At 54.6% G+C, this 14,072-nt stretch overlaps 6 protein-coding genes across 6 annotated transcripts; 2 read left to right on the plus strand and 4 right to left on the minus strand.

Moving 5' to 3' along the window:
- Nucleotides 1–20: 20 nt before the first annotated feature.
- Nucleotides 21–1,973, minus strand: IUM83_10054 (Transmembrane protein; the record flags this gene model as incomplete). The annotated part of the gene is made up of 6 exons (XM_067934538.1): nucleotides 21–370; nucleotides 437–542; nucleotides 615–685; nucleotides 750–1,188; nucleotides 1,263–1,555; nucleotides 1,613–1,973. 6 exons carry the CDS (start codon nucleotides 1,971–1,973, stop codon nucleotides 21–23), a joined length of 1,620 nt encoding a protein of 539 aa, XP_067793399.1.
- A 561-nt stretch (nucleotides 1,974–2,534) lies between these two features.
- On the minus strand, nucleotides 2,535–3,613 carry IUM83_10055 (GTP-binding nuclear protein ran-1; the record flags this gene model as incomplete). Its single annotated transcript, XM_067934539.1, has 3 exons — nucleotides 2,535–2,679; nucleotides 2,752–3,248; nucleotides 3,611–3,613. The coding sequence occupies 3 exons, from the start codon at nucleotides 3,611–3,613 to the stop codon at nucleotides 2,535–2,537; spliced, it is 645 nt and encodes a 214-aa protein (XP_067793336.1).
- A 1,582-nt stretch (nucleotides 3,614–5,195) lies between these two features.
- IUM83_10056 (DNA repair and recombination protein RAD26) lies at nucleotides 5,196–8,984 on the plus strand (the record flags this gene model as incomplete). Its single annotated transcript, XM_067934540.1, has 3 exons — nucleotides 5,196–6,323; nucleotides 6,392–6,870; nucleotides 6,962–8,984. The coding sequence occupies 3 exons, from the start codon at nucleotides 5,196–5,198 to the stop codon at nucleotides 8,982–8,984; spliced, it is 3,630 nt and encodes a 1,209-aa protein (XP_067793318.1).
- A 135-nt stretch (nucleotides 8,985–9,119) lies between these two features.
- IUM83_10057 (uncharacterized protein) lies at nucleotides 9,120–10,094 on the minus strand (the record flags this gene model as incomplete). Its single annotated transcript, XM_067934541.1, has 4 exons — nucleotides 9,120–9,473; nucleotides 9,554–9,643; nucleotides 9,715–9,753; nucleotides 9,822–10,094. The coding sequence occupies 4 exons, from the start codon at nucleotides 10,092–10,094 to the stop codon at nucleotides 9,120–9,122; spliced, it is 756 nt and encodes a 251-aa protein (XP_067793278.1).
- A 316-nt stretch (nucleotides 10,095–10,410) lies between these two features.
- IUM83_10058 (Intraflagellar Transport protein 80) lies at nucleotides 10,411–12,714 on the plus strand (the record flags this gene model as incomplete). Its single annotated transcript, XM_067934542.1, has 1 exon — nucleotides 10,411–12,714. The coding sequence occupies one exon, from the start codon at nucleotides 10,411–10,413 to the stop codon at nucleotides 12,712–12,714; it is 2,304 nt and encodes a 767-aa protein (XP_067793276.1).
- A 348-nt stretch (nucleotides 12,715–13,062) lies between these two features.
- IUM83_10059 (Rab6 family GTPase) lies at nucleotides 13,063–14,063 on the minus strand (the record flags this gene model as incomplete). The annotated part of the gene is made up of 4 exons (XM_067934543.1): nucleotides 13,063–13,069; nucleotides 13,227–13,503; nucleotides 13,601–13,671; nucleotides 13,753–14,063. 4 exons carry the CDS (start codon nucleotides 14,061–14,063, stop codon nucleotides 13,063–13,065), a joined length of 666 nt encoding a protein of 221 aa, XP_067793277.1.
- Nucleotides 14,064–14,072: the final 9 nt, after the last annotated feature.

A 14,072-nucleotide genomic window follows, 5' to 3' on the forward strand; every position in this document is an offset into this window, starting at 1 on the left:
TACTACTCGTTGCGAGTGCTTCAACGACGACTGAGCAATGCCACAAAGCTGGCCGTACATGCAATTCCCACAGCGAACAGGATGCACGGAAGTGTCAGCACGTTCCCCGTCCCTAGCGGCGCAAAGCTCTCGGTCCCGTAGACTTGAACCGTCAAGTCTGATGCCGCCTCGAACAGCATGAGCACGCCCACATACAGCCCGTTGTTGTTGAATCCGTGGACAGAAGTCTGCAGCTCCTTGCCCATGATACCAACGACCGAAAAGGGAAAGATGTTCGCAACTGTTTGGTAAAACGCTGTAACGACAAAGCCGGCAAATGCCACCTCCTTGGAAAAGCTCGCCATCGAAACTGCAACCACAAGCGCACAGGCTGCATTACGATAACAATGATGTTAACAGCCACCCGAGCAATCAATTGAAGTGCGCTAGCACGTACTTCCGATCGCCAGCCCTAGCACAGTAAAGCGTTTGAGGTAGCTTGCATCAGGAACTCGCGGCATGATCAGTAGAACAATGAAACAGATTACAGCCACGAGACCATTCTGTGCAAAACACAGCTTCAAATTAGCACGATACAGTATTATTGACACCATCCTTGGGGTTGGTGAACATACCTGAGCCATGAGCGCTGTGTTCGCGACGTTGAGACCTCTTTTGTAAGCGAGTTGGCTGCTATCGTCGCAATCTATCAAAATTAAACGTCAGGTATGTGTTCGTCGTATCAATGCAAGATAATGTAAATGTTGTACCTGCAGTCTTGCAGCCTCCGTACACGTTCGCACCCCACCATTGGTAAACCTCATCCGAGAAACTCAACCAAGCAAATGACAGCACAAAGTGCACGACGCAGAGGAACCGGAAGACTTTGGGTGCGTGAACAACCTGCTGCCACGCCTCACGCCCTACGCGGCTAAGACGAGGCTGAAATACGGGTTTGTCCTGCGGGTGTTCGGGTCGTAAGCAGATACACACTGCAGTCGTAACGAAGATCGCCGCCATGGCGAACCCAAAGGCTTTGAGGATCTCTTCGCCGCTAATGGCACTCGCAAAGACCACCGCGTCGGACGTGCTCCGAAACAGGAGCGATCCCAGCACTCCACCCATGCCTTCATACATTGACAGCGTTGCTTGAGCATGAACTTGAAACTCAATCGGCACCATGTCCATAATGCGGGCCCGCAAACCAATCTATAGACAGAAAATCAGCTAGAAAGGTCAGCATGGGCCTCCAGTTGAAAAAAATCGCCCCGCTGGGCACGTACGTTTAGCAGCAGCACTCCAACGCTGAGCAGCACCAGAAGCAGCTTCGTCAACTCGTGCATACTAGGGAAAAGCACATTGGCCGACCCGTAAAGCAACCCTGTGACTGTGACGATAACTGCAGCTGCCATCAGAAACACATTGCGTCTCCCCCACTTGGACAGCGAGCGATCCGACATCGCGCCGAGAATCGGACCAAGGAAAAACTGGATGAGACTCGGCACAAAGCGCGGCACGAAGTCGGAGATGCCCATGGACTCCATGTACGACAACCGCGTGCTCGTGAAGACTGTGTCTGTAGCAAACGACTGTCAGCAATTACACCCACAAAGCCAAACGGGCCAAACCGTACCGAGAATTGCGTAGGCGGCCCATGGCATGGCCAGCACAAGACACGTGCGGAACGCACGCATTTTCAGCGTCCACTGAATGTCGGGCGCGTGGAGCATGCCGCCGAGTCTGTCGTGGTCATGATCCGACCCGCCCCGGCCGTCGCTAACGTCGACAGAAACTTCGCCTGTGCTCCCAGGAGCGAATCGCACCAACTTGAGCTCGGCGGCGCTGCCTACTCGAGGGTCTTGGTCGCCACATGACGCGTCAGCGGGTTTACGCTCCACGTCGCCTGGGGTGCTGCAGGGCACGTAAGCGCTCGAGTCTTCGCCATTGCCGTCGTCTTGAAGAGGCCGCAAGTGCAGCGAGCTATCGCCTGCCATGGCAGCTCAAGAAAATAACCGTGTGACTGTTTCGAGCTCAGAAACGTTGGGCACTTAGCAAAATCCCTATGTGGGCTGTAAAATATTATATATCGTCGATCCCTCTCAAACAGAAAATGTGCCAGCGCGTTGCCTCTCATTCCGAATTCCCTGGCGGGTGTCCTCCCTTTGAGCCTTGCCAGCTGTAGATAGGCGCAGCTTGATGGACGTCATCTGGCGCTTCAATAACATCTCGCACAAGAGGCAGGCAAAATGATCTTGCGGATTTATCTAACTACGGCGGGCTAGTCGTGAAAAGCAATCAAAAATAGAGCAACATGCATTCAACCGCGACTATTTCCTCTTCTTCGTCTCCTGGTTGTCAATCGTTTCAAAGGAACTCAGCGTTCCATCACCTCAGCGGCAGCAAACCAGTCGGCCGATGCAGCCGGAACGCGCGCGGTCAAGCTCGGCTTCAACGGCGCGGCAGAGCCGACCGCTCCAACCTCCTTCGTCCTCCTCCTTGGGTTCTAAGCGAAAAGTGCAGGTCGAGGCGTGATAGGACAGCACACCATTTCCAGCTTACAGGTCCTCGTCCTCATCCGGAAGGGGCACAGCGGCAGCGGCAGAGCTAGCGTCCGCCTCAATCTGGGCAATCTGTTCCTGGGTGATGGTAACCTCAGGCGGGCGAAGAGCGGGGGCCTCCACAAAGGTCAGGTTGTTGTCGCTGCATACACAAGAACAGCACTGTCAATTCATAGTCCGAAGGACGCATAGCAAATATTCGAGCAGAACGTACCCAACAAGCTTGCGGGCGAGCCACAGGAACGGCTTCTCGAACTGGTAGTTGGACTTGGCCGAGATGTCGAAGTACTGCAGGTTTTTCTTGCGGTGGAACGTGATCTGCTTCGCCTTAACCTTACGGTCCTTCACCTCGACCTTGTTACCGCACAGCACGATGGGGATGTTCTCGCACACGCGGAACAGGTCTCTGTGCCAGTTCGGGACGTTCTTGTACGTGATACGCGACGTCACGTCGAACATGATGATAGCGCACTGGCCCTGGATGTAGTAGCCATCGCGCAGGCCACCGAACTTCTCCTGGCCGGCCGTGTCCCAGCAGTTGAAGCGGATGGGGCCGAAGTTGGTGTGGAAGGTCAGCGGGTGCACCTCCACGCCCAGCGTGGCGACGTACTTCTTCTCGAACTCGCCCGTCAGGTGGCGCTTCACGAACGTGGTCTTGCCGACACCGCCGTCACCCACGAGGATGAGCTTGAATTCCGGGACGTTCTGGGCCTGGGGAAAGCAACCGGGTCTTGTCAGTTAGCTGTTCTGGTTTTCCGTTAAACGTCATCTATTGCGTCTGGCGCCGCCCCCTGCGTCTTCAGTCCCTCAAATCCGCTTCTCCCTTTCCTGCCCTGTCCTGTCCCGCCTGTATGAATGTTCCTAGGTCCGTCCTGTAGCTGCAGCGGTCGACGCAATTATAGATCGCAACTTGGCTTCATTGTATTCGGCCGGGCGCGATTATGGGCTCATCGCTGGGCCCTGACGTCGCTGCGGGGCGCGGGAAGAAGCAGGGAGGAGGACGAGGGTCGTGGGGTCGCGTTCGGTGGGGCGCGGCGCCAGACGCGGCTCTGCAGACACACCTAGCAACGTACCATCTTGTCTAAGTCGCGTGCGCGTAGGGAACTTTACCGACTATCGGGCGCGCGGCAGCGAATGGGAGCCGCGAAACTCACGTCCTCCACCAGTCTGCGCACATAGTGAATCCAAGTGAAGGGGCGCGGTCGAGGTTTTTCGCCGAGGTTTTTCTACCTACAGAGAAGATCACTTTGATTTTGTATGGGTTCACCTTCGGAGCCAAGTTGTGTACAACTTGGCTGATGTGACTGCTGCCACCGACCCTTAGTGATCGACCAATCAGACGCAGGCTGCTTGGGCAAGGTCGCTTTTTGGGTTTCGGAGCCTGGTCTGCAGCTGCTACGACGATGCTGCTGTAGACCGCCTGTGTGGGTATTTCGTCGCCCTAGATGCTGTACCATCATTATTTATCTCTGCGGTTCAGAATGTAAGCCCTCTAGGGACTTGTACCGATTGTTACAAGTGTTCAATAAGGTGACTATGGCCGCAAGCATGGTGCTCATTTCGATAACGACAGATCATGGTTTGTTAACCATGCCGCTACCGTGTTGGTCATGCTTCCTCTGGACACAAATGTATCTTACGCCGAGACAGCAGCCACATCGTCGATCTGCGTGGTTCGAAAACTAATCATGCCACTACGGTCTTTGGCGAGTAAAATTCTCGCTCTCTTTACACTGGGACTACGCGTGTCCTGAGCTCGGTTGGCTTCGTATGTACATGTAGCCGAAGAGCATGCAAAGGGGTATAGATACATGTAGTCTGCCTTGGCAAATTACCTCCTGCTGTTGAAGTGTGGCTGGACCAGACGGTACCAAATTTATAGACCAGCCGGAATTTGTGCACGCCCAATTGACCTTTTATTGTCCCCGCGAATGACTGGGCATGAACGCGCCTCAAATCGCTTTCTGCCCCATATTCGCCTTCGACTCGTGATCCCCAAGCCAAGTCACCATGCACCTCATGTACTACCTCGGCGAGGACGGCAAGCGCGTCTACACGCTCAAGGTACGCAGCGATTGGCCACCACGCATTGCTCTTCTCCGCGGCAGCCGCGCTAACGTTGTTACTGCCTTTGTTCAATCGCTGCTGTGCAGAAGGAGACTCCGGCCGGCGCCCCCACGTGCTCGGCGCACCCGGCGCGCTTCTCGCCCGACGACAAGTTCTCCAAGGAGCGCATCACCACCAAGAAGCGCTTCGGCCTGCTGCCCACGCAGTCGCCCGACCCGATCTTCCAGTAAGAGCTGCCGACGACCATGTTGTGGGGTGGGGACCCTCGAAGAGAGGGGCCACCGATCCGATGCCAGCCTTCCCCACTCGCAGTGCTGTAGATTTATAGACCTAACGTAATAACAAGCCAGTGACCTCGACGATGGATGTCTACAGCTTCACCGTACAGCATTTGACGCAAAAGGACACCTCCAATCCTCTGCAGGTCGACCGCTTATCACGTTTGAAAAGAACCAGTCTACGGTAAAACTATCGACAACGCTACCCGATACAAAATACTCCTTAACAGGAAAATACTCGCAAACGGAAAAGAGCATTATCAGCATAAGCGGGTTCTCATAATCAGAGCTCGCACAAACCAAGGCAGCAGCGATGGAGTTGATGTCCAGCAGCGAGGACGAAGGCGACTCGCCCACGGCGTTTCCAGCGCGCCCAAAGCCGTTGCCAGCCGCCGGCAGCCAAGACAGCCTGGAGGACGAGCTGCTCAGCCCCGCAACGCGCATCAAAGCCACCGACAGGCCCAGCCGCAGCAGCGCAGAGCGGACCGGCCACAAGCCCGTGATCTCTGCGCGAGAGCTGCTCATGAGCTTCCTGCCATCGGCAAAGCGGCGACAGCAGGCCGCATCGCCCGCTGGAACCGCTACAGACGCAGCCGTGGACGCAGCAGTAGCGGCCTATTCGGTGGTCACGCCCAAGAAGGCTGCACCCAATCCCCGAGCTACTGCGCAGAGAGGAGAGGAGAAGGAGGAACGGGAGCTCACAGCTGGCGAGCGCATCGCGAGGAAGTACGGCCTAGTGGCAGCAGCGAGATCGTCGACCAAGGAGACGCCGGCACGTGAACGCGGCGCATCCGGCTCGACGGCTGCTATTCGTCCTGCTGCTAGCCGCTCAATAGGATCTGGAGGCGGTGCAACACCGAGGACGGAAGCTGAGTCGCCGGCGCCAATGCCAGTCGAGAAGACGAAGAAGAGGTCGTTCTGGGACGCGCAGACTGTTGGTGTGGACACCGAGCAGCCAGCACAGAAGGCGACATATGTGTCGCCGTTTAGCGATCCGGACGGGTTTATGAATATGAAGAAGAGGAGGCAGCGGCGGCAGCAACCGTTGGAAGAAATGAGCGAGGAAGAGATGAAAAGTGCACGCGACGCCTTTTATGACGACTCGAAGACTGAGGCGCAGGACGTTGGGCCACGTCCGAGGCACATTATTGGCTCGGCCATACCGGAGGTCGACGACGCTGACGAGTGGATGTCGGATTCGAAGGAAATGCTGTCGGACGATGGAGAGAGTGCAAGAAAGGTAGCCACTGCGGTGGATACGGAGATAATACCCACCCCTCGTCGATCTAGCGCTGCTACGAGTCGTCAGACAACGCGCGATAAGCGATCGCCGTCCAAGCGGCCCGCGCGGAAGCGAGTGCCCAAGGAGCAGAGTGACTCCAGCGAGGACGAGAAAGAAGCCTACACAAGTGAGCGATGGCCCCAGCTTGACCCTCCTAAGGTACGGCCACCTCATTTTCGCCACTTGTGTATCACAATGTTCAATAATGTTTGTCTTGCGTTGGGTAGGTTGACGCTGGCCCCATGGTTCTCTCACCTTCGGACGAAGAGGGAGATAAAACTCTTGAAGTGTGTGCGAACCTGAATAGCTATTTGTTTGACTACCAGCGCGAAGGTGTGGAATTTCTGTACAGCGCCTATCAGCGCGACACTGGTGCAATTTTGGGTGATGATATGGGCCTGGGCAAGACGATTCAGGTCATCGCGTTTCTGTCAGCAGTTATGGGCAAGTATGGCGATCACCGCGATAAAGACGCATGGAGAGCGTTGCTTCATCAGCGCCGCGAGCGATATAGCAATACTGCTGGCGGTCATCCTGAAGATAGTGGCTTCAGCTTTGCTGGTGAAATTGCGCCAATATTTATTGTGATGCCAGCATCCCTGCTTCAAAATTGGGAACATGAACTTCACACGTGGATGAGCTGTAGCACTATTATACTGCGCGGGAAGCCCAGTGATCGCAACGCGATGATCGACCAGATTGCACGGTACTTGCAGTAAAGCTTGATTTTTGTAGATGCATCGTAAGAAAGGGAGGGACTCACACGGTAGGTGGTTGTGCTGCTTTGTCTAACGTAGGGGCGAATACGAAATCGTCATCTGCAGCTACGACATCTTGAAGATGTATTTGGCCAGGCTGCATAAAATACCATGGGAAATGGTGATTTTAGACGAGATGCACTGCTTGAAGAATCCTGAAGCACAGCTCACAAAAGCCGTCAAAGCCATCAAGTGTAAACGGAAGCTTGGGCTTACCGGTACACTGATGCAAAATAATGAGAAGGAGTTGCACTGCTTGGTTGATACCATAGCGCTGGGGGCAATTGGCTCCTGGGCGGAGTTCAGTATGTACTATGGAAATGATATCAAGTACGGAAGAAAGAAGTCCGCCGCCCCTGAAGCCGTGAATCGAAGCCATCAGAAGGAAAAGGAGCTCCGCAAAAAACTACGACCGTACTACCTTCGTCGAGAGAAGGAAATCAATCCAACGTTCCAGGAAGTGAAAAAGAGTGACCAAGTTGTCTTCTGCGATCTCACGCCACTTCAAATGGCTGCATACGAGCGAGTGTTAGCAATGCCTGAGTTTGAGCTGCTTCGAAAAGGGGAGGAAACGTGTGACTGTGGGCGTGATAGTAATGCGAAGCGAAAAAAATGCTGCTACAAGACGCCCATGGATCTTGGTGATGCCCCTGGGTTGCTATACGAGCGCTTTCACGAAAATGAGTCGTGCAAAAACTGCCCAAATTGCATGGGACTTCCGTGTGTGGCTATGCTGTTGAAGCTATCTAATCACTTGGAACTGCTCAAGGTGAATCCGCATGACGGGCCGGAGCTTCAGTATTATCAAGCTGAGTTTGCCAGAACAGCATTTGGTGACGACCTTGACGTTGTTGGAGGTGTGGATCAAGTGTCAAGTTTTCAGGAAATGTGTGCAATTTCTACGAAGACATGCGGGAAAATGATTGTGCTGGAAAAGCTGTTGGCCGTATGGAAAAAACGGAAGGAGAGGACGCTAATTTTCAGTCGAAGTACTCGGATGCTTGACATCATCCAGCTCTTTTTGATCACGAAGGCAACGAGGTACAGCAGACTGGACGGAAATACCAAAGTGGAGGAGCGTTTGCAGATGGTGAACGACTTTAACCGCCCCGACAGCAACACTACCGTCTTCCTGATCAGTACAAGAGCTGGTGGTGTGGGGCTCAATCTCCAGAGTGCAACCAACGTCGTGATTTTTGACCCTAGTTGGAACCCAGCTCACGACTGTCAGGCTCAAGATCGAGCGTACCGTATTGGCCAAACGAAAGATGTGCAGGTTTATAGACTCATTACCCTGGGAACAATTGAAGAAATGATTTACGTCCGACAGATTTACAAGCAACAGCTCAGCGACACGACATTGAAAGGCGCCAATGCACCGCGATACTTTGAGGGTGTTCAGGGCAACCCGCAGCAACGTGGAGAGCTCTTTGGTATAGCGAATTTGATTTGCTGGAAACCTGGCGGTGTTCTGAAGGGTATTCAGGATGCATACCAGCGAAGCCGCGACGGTTTAATAATTCAGCAGAACCGAGTTCGATACGATGCTACTGCGATGAGAAAACTGGCGAAAAAATCGACCCCGAAGCAGCAAGCCAATATTGTGGATGACGATGAAGGGGAGATGATCGAAGTGGCGGACGAAATGGTTTCCGAAATGCTATCAGCAGATGAACCGCCTACACAGCCTACCGAAGAAAAGCCTGCTGCAGTAAGTAGTGATAGCGATGATGATGATGATGATGATATGGACGGACTGCTGAATGGGGCCACGACATTTCGCCACGAAGAGATTGTTGGTGAGCGGGATGATGAGCATGAATCATATCAAGAAGGCAGCACTGCAGTAATCGGCGAGTCAGAATCAGAACTAGATGCGGCCGCTTCAAGGGAAACTTTCGAGCAAGTCGCCTCTGGAGGGCAAGCAGCACCAACTCAATCAACACCCGTGAAGTCTCGTGGCAGCATTTTATCACGCATGGACGACGTAAAGGGCCCCAACGGTGAGTCTACTCCAGACAGATCTGGTCAAAAAAGAGTCTATGTTCCAACTTATCTGTAAGTTCACTAAGATACTAAGTAATCTTATACTTCGAGGCACACGTTGGAAGATGCTCGTTTGGAGGGAACTGCGATGTATTAATATGGACCACAGAGCGAATAATACGATGCAAGGTCGTGGCACTACGAAGAAGTGTTAACTGGATCTGGCGCGTGCATGATGGCGACGCGAGTTTCGTGAGTGTGAAGACTTTTTCGACACTGTAGGAGCCATAGCTGTGTGCTCTTGGCAGATTTCCCTCGCACGACCCATAAAAGACGTAGTTGTGATCGGCACCATCCCGAGCGAGATCATTCTTGTGATGACACTTGATAGCCCCAACATCAGCTCCGGCGTCACGGCACCGAACAGCCAACCCAGTGTTGCGAATTGATATAAGAATGCCAAGGTGAACGCCACGATGAGGCAGCATTTCTGACTGCGCGAAAAACCGACCCATAGCGGGATCGAGCGCACCAAGTACCCAATGAACGCCACAAAGCAGCAACTCTGATGCCATGAACATCGAACCAAATTAGTACTAAATCACAGGAGGAGCTAAACAAAAGAAGCGTCATGAAGTATTATACCAGCTCGGCGAAAATGACAGAGCCGTAAACACCTGGAATGCTGCCCTCGGTCACAGCAAGCGTGGTCCAGGGTGCAGATGATGGTGTCTCCTGCAAGGAGGGCGTTGTAGTAAAAGTAAGTGCCTGGGAGAACCAGAGCAACGCAGAAGTGCGTCACGTACCTGGAAAATCGCAGTGCTCGAGAATTCGTCATCTATCTCCTGTGGCCAAGTATCACACTGTGAGCTCGAAGATAAACGATATCGTAACGGTTTGTTACGTATGTTACCTGGATGCTCGAGCCAAGCCCGTCCACAGCTAGTAGCTCGTTGTGGATTACAGGCAGCGTGGCGAGAGGGAGCTCCTCTGACTCGGGTTGTTTGGAGTCATGGAGCTCTGGGGCAAATTCAACGAGGCGTGAAGGTTGCTCGCTCTCCAGTTGGTCATGATCGCGGTAGATCTCGTTCTTGGCCACACGGAAGTACAAACTCGGGTCAGCGCCGACGACCACAGTGCCGTCCGTGCCAAGCACCACGTGCTGCGAGTTATACGACGTTGCCATCGTGATTGAAGCTGCCAGCAGGCCTTGCAAAGCGAACGTCACACGCATCACGTAGATCGGATAGCTGCTTTGCTTGGATTCACACTTGATTCTTGCGTTGTGAAGCCACGGACAACAAGTCTCCCCCGTTCGTTATGCCGCCCTTGAGGAGCTCGTCGTTATCTCGGGGAGGCCATGAATACTCAGAGCGTTACGTACGACTCGGAGCTGCGGGTATTGAAAGGTCGACGGGGTTTGCGTCCCTCGAGCTGCTCCGATCTTTTCCTGATCATTCGTCGCCGACCTGGACAAGCCCACGATCTCCAGCTAACTAGCCATGCGCCTGCAGCACTCCCAATTGCCAGTGAACCACCACACGGAAATCGTGACGGCGTGCTGCTGGACGCCGGAGAACGACGCGATCACATGCAGCGATGATAACTCCATCGTGCGCTGGCGGATGGACGGCGAGGTGGTTGGTGCCGTGGCCAAAATGGACGCCTACGTCACGTCGGTGCACTGGGTCCCGTCGGTGGGTAAGCAAAGCGCCGACACTTTCGCGGTGTCGTGCACCGACGGCACTTTTCGCTTGATCTCCAAGAGCGGGCGCGAGGAGAAGCGCGTGCAAGCCTGTGACGCTGGAGCGGTGATAGCTCTCAAGTGGAACTACGATGGCACGGCACTTGTCACCGCGGGTGAGGACGGCACGCTCAAGATCTGGTCACGTAGTGGCAATTTGCGTTCAACCTTAGCAACTACTGGTCGATCCGTGTACGATGTTTGTTGGGGACCTGACAGCGACCAGCTACTTTTCACGCACGGCAACAACCTGGTTATCAAGACCGTGCAACTTGGACGTAAGGACATTCAGTGGAAGGCTCACGACGGCTCGATCCTGTGCTTGGACTGGAATCCGATCAACAACCGCATCATTTCAGGAGGAGAAGACCGCATTTTTCGAGTTTGGGACGCCTTTGGGCGTCAACTGTACCAAAGCCCGGCAGGCGAGCATGTCGTCACCTCCGTCGCCTGGTGCCCCAACGGTAGTTGCTTCGCTGTGGGCTCGTACAATATGCTGCGACTGTGTGACCAGACGGGATGGTCTTATTGCCGCCAGCGCCCTCAGAGCGGCTCACTGATGGACTTGGCCTGGGCCTCGGACTCGACGCAACTTGTTGCTGCAGGTGGCAACGGCGCGACCGTCTTCGCACAAGTCGTGGGACGTATGCTGCCTTGGAAGAAGGTGGAAGTAACCCTCGTGGATCCCCGTAAAATCCATGTACACGATGTTGTTAATGAGACGCTCGAAGAGCTCGACTTCGCCCGGGATCGCGTGGTGGAAATGTCGTTTGCTCACGGATTCCTCGTGGTCTGCACTGCTACACAGTGCTTCATTTACGACGCACAGAGCTGGAACACGCCCCACATCTTCGACCTGCGCGCTGCCGTCAGTCTACTTGTCCAAAGCGAGAGCCACTTCTTGACCGTGGACAACTTTAACGGTATTCAGGTCTACTCCTACGAAGGAAAGACCGTGAGCAACCCAAGATTTCCTGGTCTACACGTCGAGTTTCTCAGTCATCGCACCATATCGCTCAGCACTGATACACTGGCCATTCTGGACCATTCGGACCGTAAAACAATTCGATGTTTCGACTTGAACACGGGGAAGCAGCTACCTGTGGTGATAACACACTTGCTGGAGATTCTTGAGCTGTCGCTCAGTCGCTTTGGCCCCATGGAAGACCGCAAAGTTTTTTTCGTCGACCGAAACCGCGATATGTACATTGCTCGCGTCGCTAACAAGGGCAACTTCAAGCTACACGCGCAGGTAGACTCCGCGGCTTGGAATGATGAGTCGGAGTTACTTATTGCCATCGCCGACGCCAAGTTGCTCACATGGACGTATCCCAACATGGTTTATGTGGACCGTACGCTTCTTCCCGACGTGGTCGAGTCTCGAGATGCCGCCGACTTCTTGAAGATGGCGGCCATCACCAGCTTCGTGGGCTCAAGCGTGACTGTGCGACGCGCCGATGGAACTACGCTCGCTGCTAGCGTAGCGCCTTATGCTCCCATGCTGTACGAGTTCACCACTTCCGCTGACTGGGACAAAGCTGTCAGACTTTGCCGGTTCGTGAAAAGTAAAAGCCTGTGGACCTGCTTGGCCGGCATGGCACTCCACCGCCGCCACCTCGAGACCGCCGAAATTGCACTTGCCTCCATCGATTGCGTGGATAAGCTCTATTTCGTGCTGCACGTAAAGAGCCTAGCCTCCGACGAGCGTCGAAATGCCGAATTGGCCCTGTACTCGGGAAACGTCGACGAAGCTGAGGCCATCTTGCTGCAGGCGCACCCCACTCCCCTCGTATATCGAGCCATCAAGCTGAATCTGAGGCTCTTCCGCTGGGAACGAGCACTGGACCTGGCTATCAAGCACACGACCGACGCTGGGACTCATGTGGACACTGTTCTTGCTTACCGGGAGCGATTTCTAGCAGCAAACAAGCTTCAAGAGACCGACAAGAAGTTTTTGCAGTACTCGAAGCAAGTCGCCATCGACTGGGAGACCATTTCGAAGAAGAAAGAACTCGAGCGGGAGAAGGAACAGCAAAGCGGTGGCGGTAGTCGCCGTAAGTAGGCCCGCATTTTTCTTCTTCTTGTTGCGGTGCCAGCTAGCTTCCTCCTATTACGTGCCTACATGCGAAGAGTCTTCACTGAAGACAAACAAGACTAGCACAACATATTAAAAAAGAGGAAATAGGCCTACGTCCATACTACCTTCCTGCTTGACAGAAGAACGCGCCGAGGCGAGGACGACAGCGAAGCAAGCTGCGAGTACGCGCGCAATGTGCAGTCCAGGCCGCGTACTCTCCCTCTTGGCTTTGATGGTCCCCCGCGTGCCTCCTGCTCGCTCGCCCATACGTGTGTAACTGGCCTGCTTGCATTTTTGCCCTGACGTCTACTAGGCCACCCCTGCAGCGCTACTCTACCGACTCGGTCGCTCTTCTCAGCAGTTACATTGCTCAGCAGTGTTTTCCTTCGGAGGCGGTGCCGCCGTCAGTTTAATATCAATCACTGCAGTAGCAAAAGCCAAACACGTCAGCAGATCTCCTCCCAGATCAGCAATGCAGGAGGCAACTAACTGGCCACGTACGGTTCGAGTCTCCGCTAATCATGGTGTTCTCCATGCCAGGCAGCACCGTCGCGAGTTTGCGGAAGAGCGCCTTGATGTTGTAGCCGGCCTTGGCGCTCGTCTCGATGAACATGACGTTCTCCTCCTTGGCCTTGTCGGAGCCCTCCTCGATCGACACCTGGCGCCGGTCCGAGATGTCCGTCTTGTTGCCCACGAGCATAATAACCACGTCCTGCCCGCGCTCGGTGCGCACGTCCTCGATCCACTTGCTCGTGTTCAGGAACGACGCGCGGTCTGCCAATAAAAAAACAAAAAAAAAACAAATAAAAAAAGCAGAAAACAGCGTCAGCAGCAGTAAATTAAAGACGGTCGGGCCTGCGCAGCGCCTCACTTGTGATGTCGTAGACCACCACGGCCACCGACGAGTCGCGGATGTAGCTGGGGATGAGGCTGCGGAACCGCCTGCCAATGGCAGCGCAACAGCAACTCACAACGTCAGAGAGAGAGAGAGAGAGAGGGGATATCCTTGCAGACAGCACGCACTCCTGGCCGGCCGTGTCCCAGAGCTGCAGCCGCACGGTGCGGTCCTCCATGTACATGGTCTTGGACAGGAAGTCGATGCCGATGGTGGCCTGGTACGCGTTGTCGAACGTGTCGTACATGAAGCGCGTGATCATGGACGTCTTGCCCACGCCCTGGTCGCCCAGGAACACCAGCTTGTACTTGGCCAGCGGCGCGATCTGCGGCACGTTCACGTTGGCGTCCGCCACCTCCGTGTCCGCGGCGTCGGCGGCGGCGGGGGCCTCGGCGGCCGGCGCCTTCTGCTCCCTGTCCGTCGCCTCGGCCGTCGTCATCTTGCTCAC

The sequence above is a fragment of the Phytophthora cinnamomi genome, assembly GCF_018691715.1.
Source record: "Phytophthora cinnamomi strain GKB4 chromosome Unknown Contig29, whole genome shotgun sequence".
Taxonomy (NCBI): domain Eukaryota; phylum Oomycota; class Peronosporomycetes; order Peronosporales; family Peronosporaceae; genus Phytophthora; species Phytophthora cinnamomi.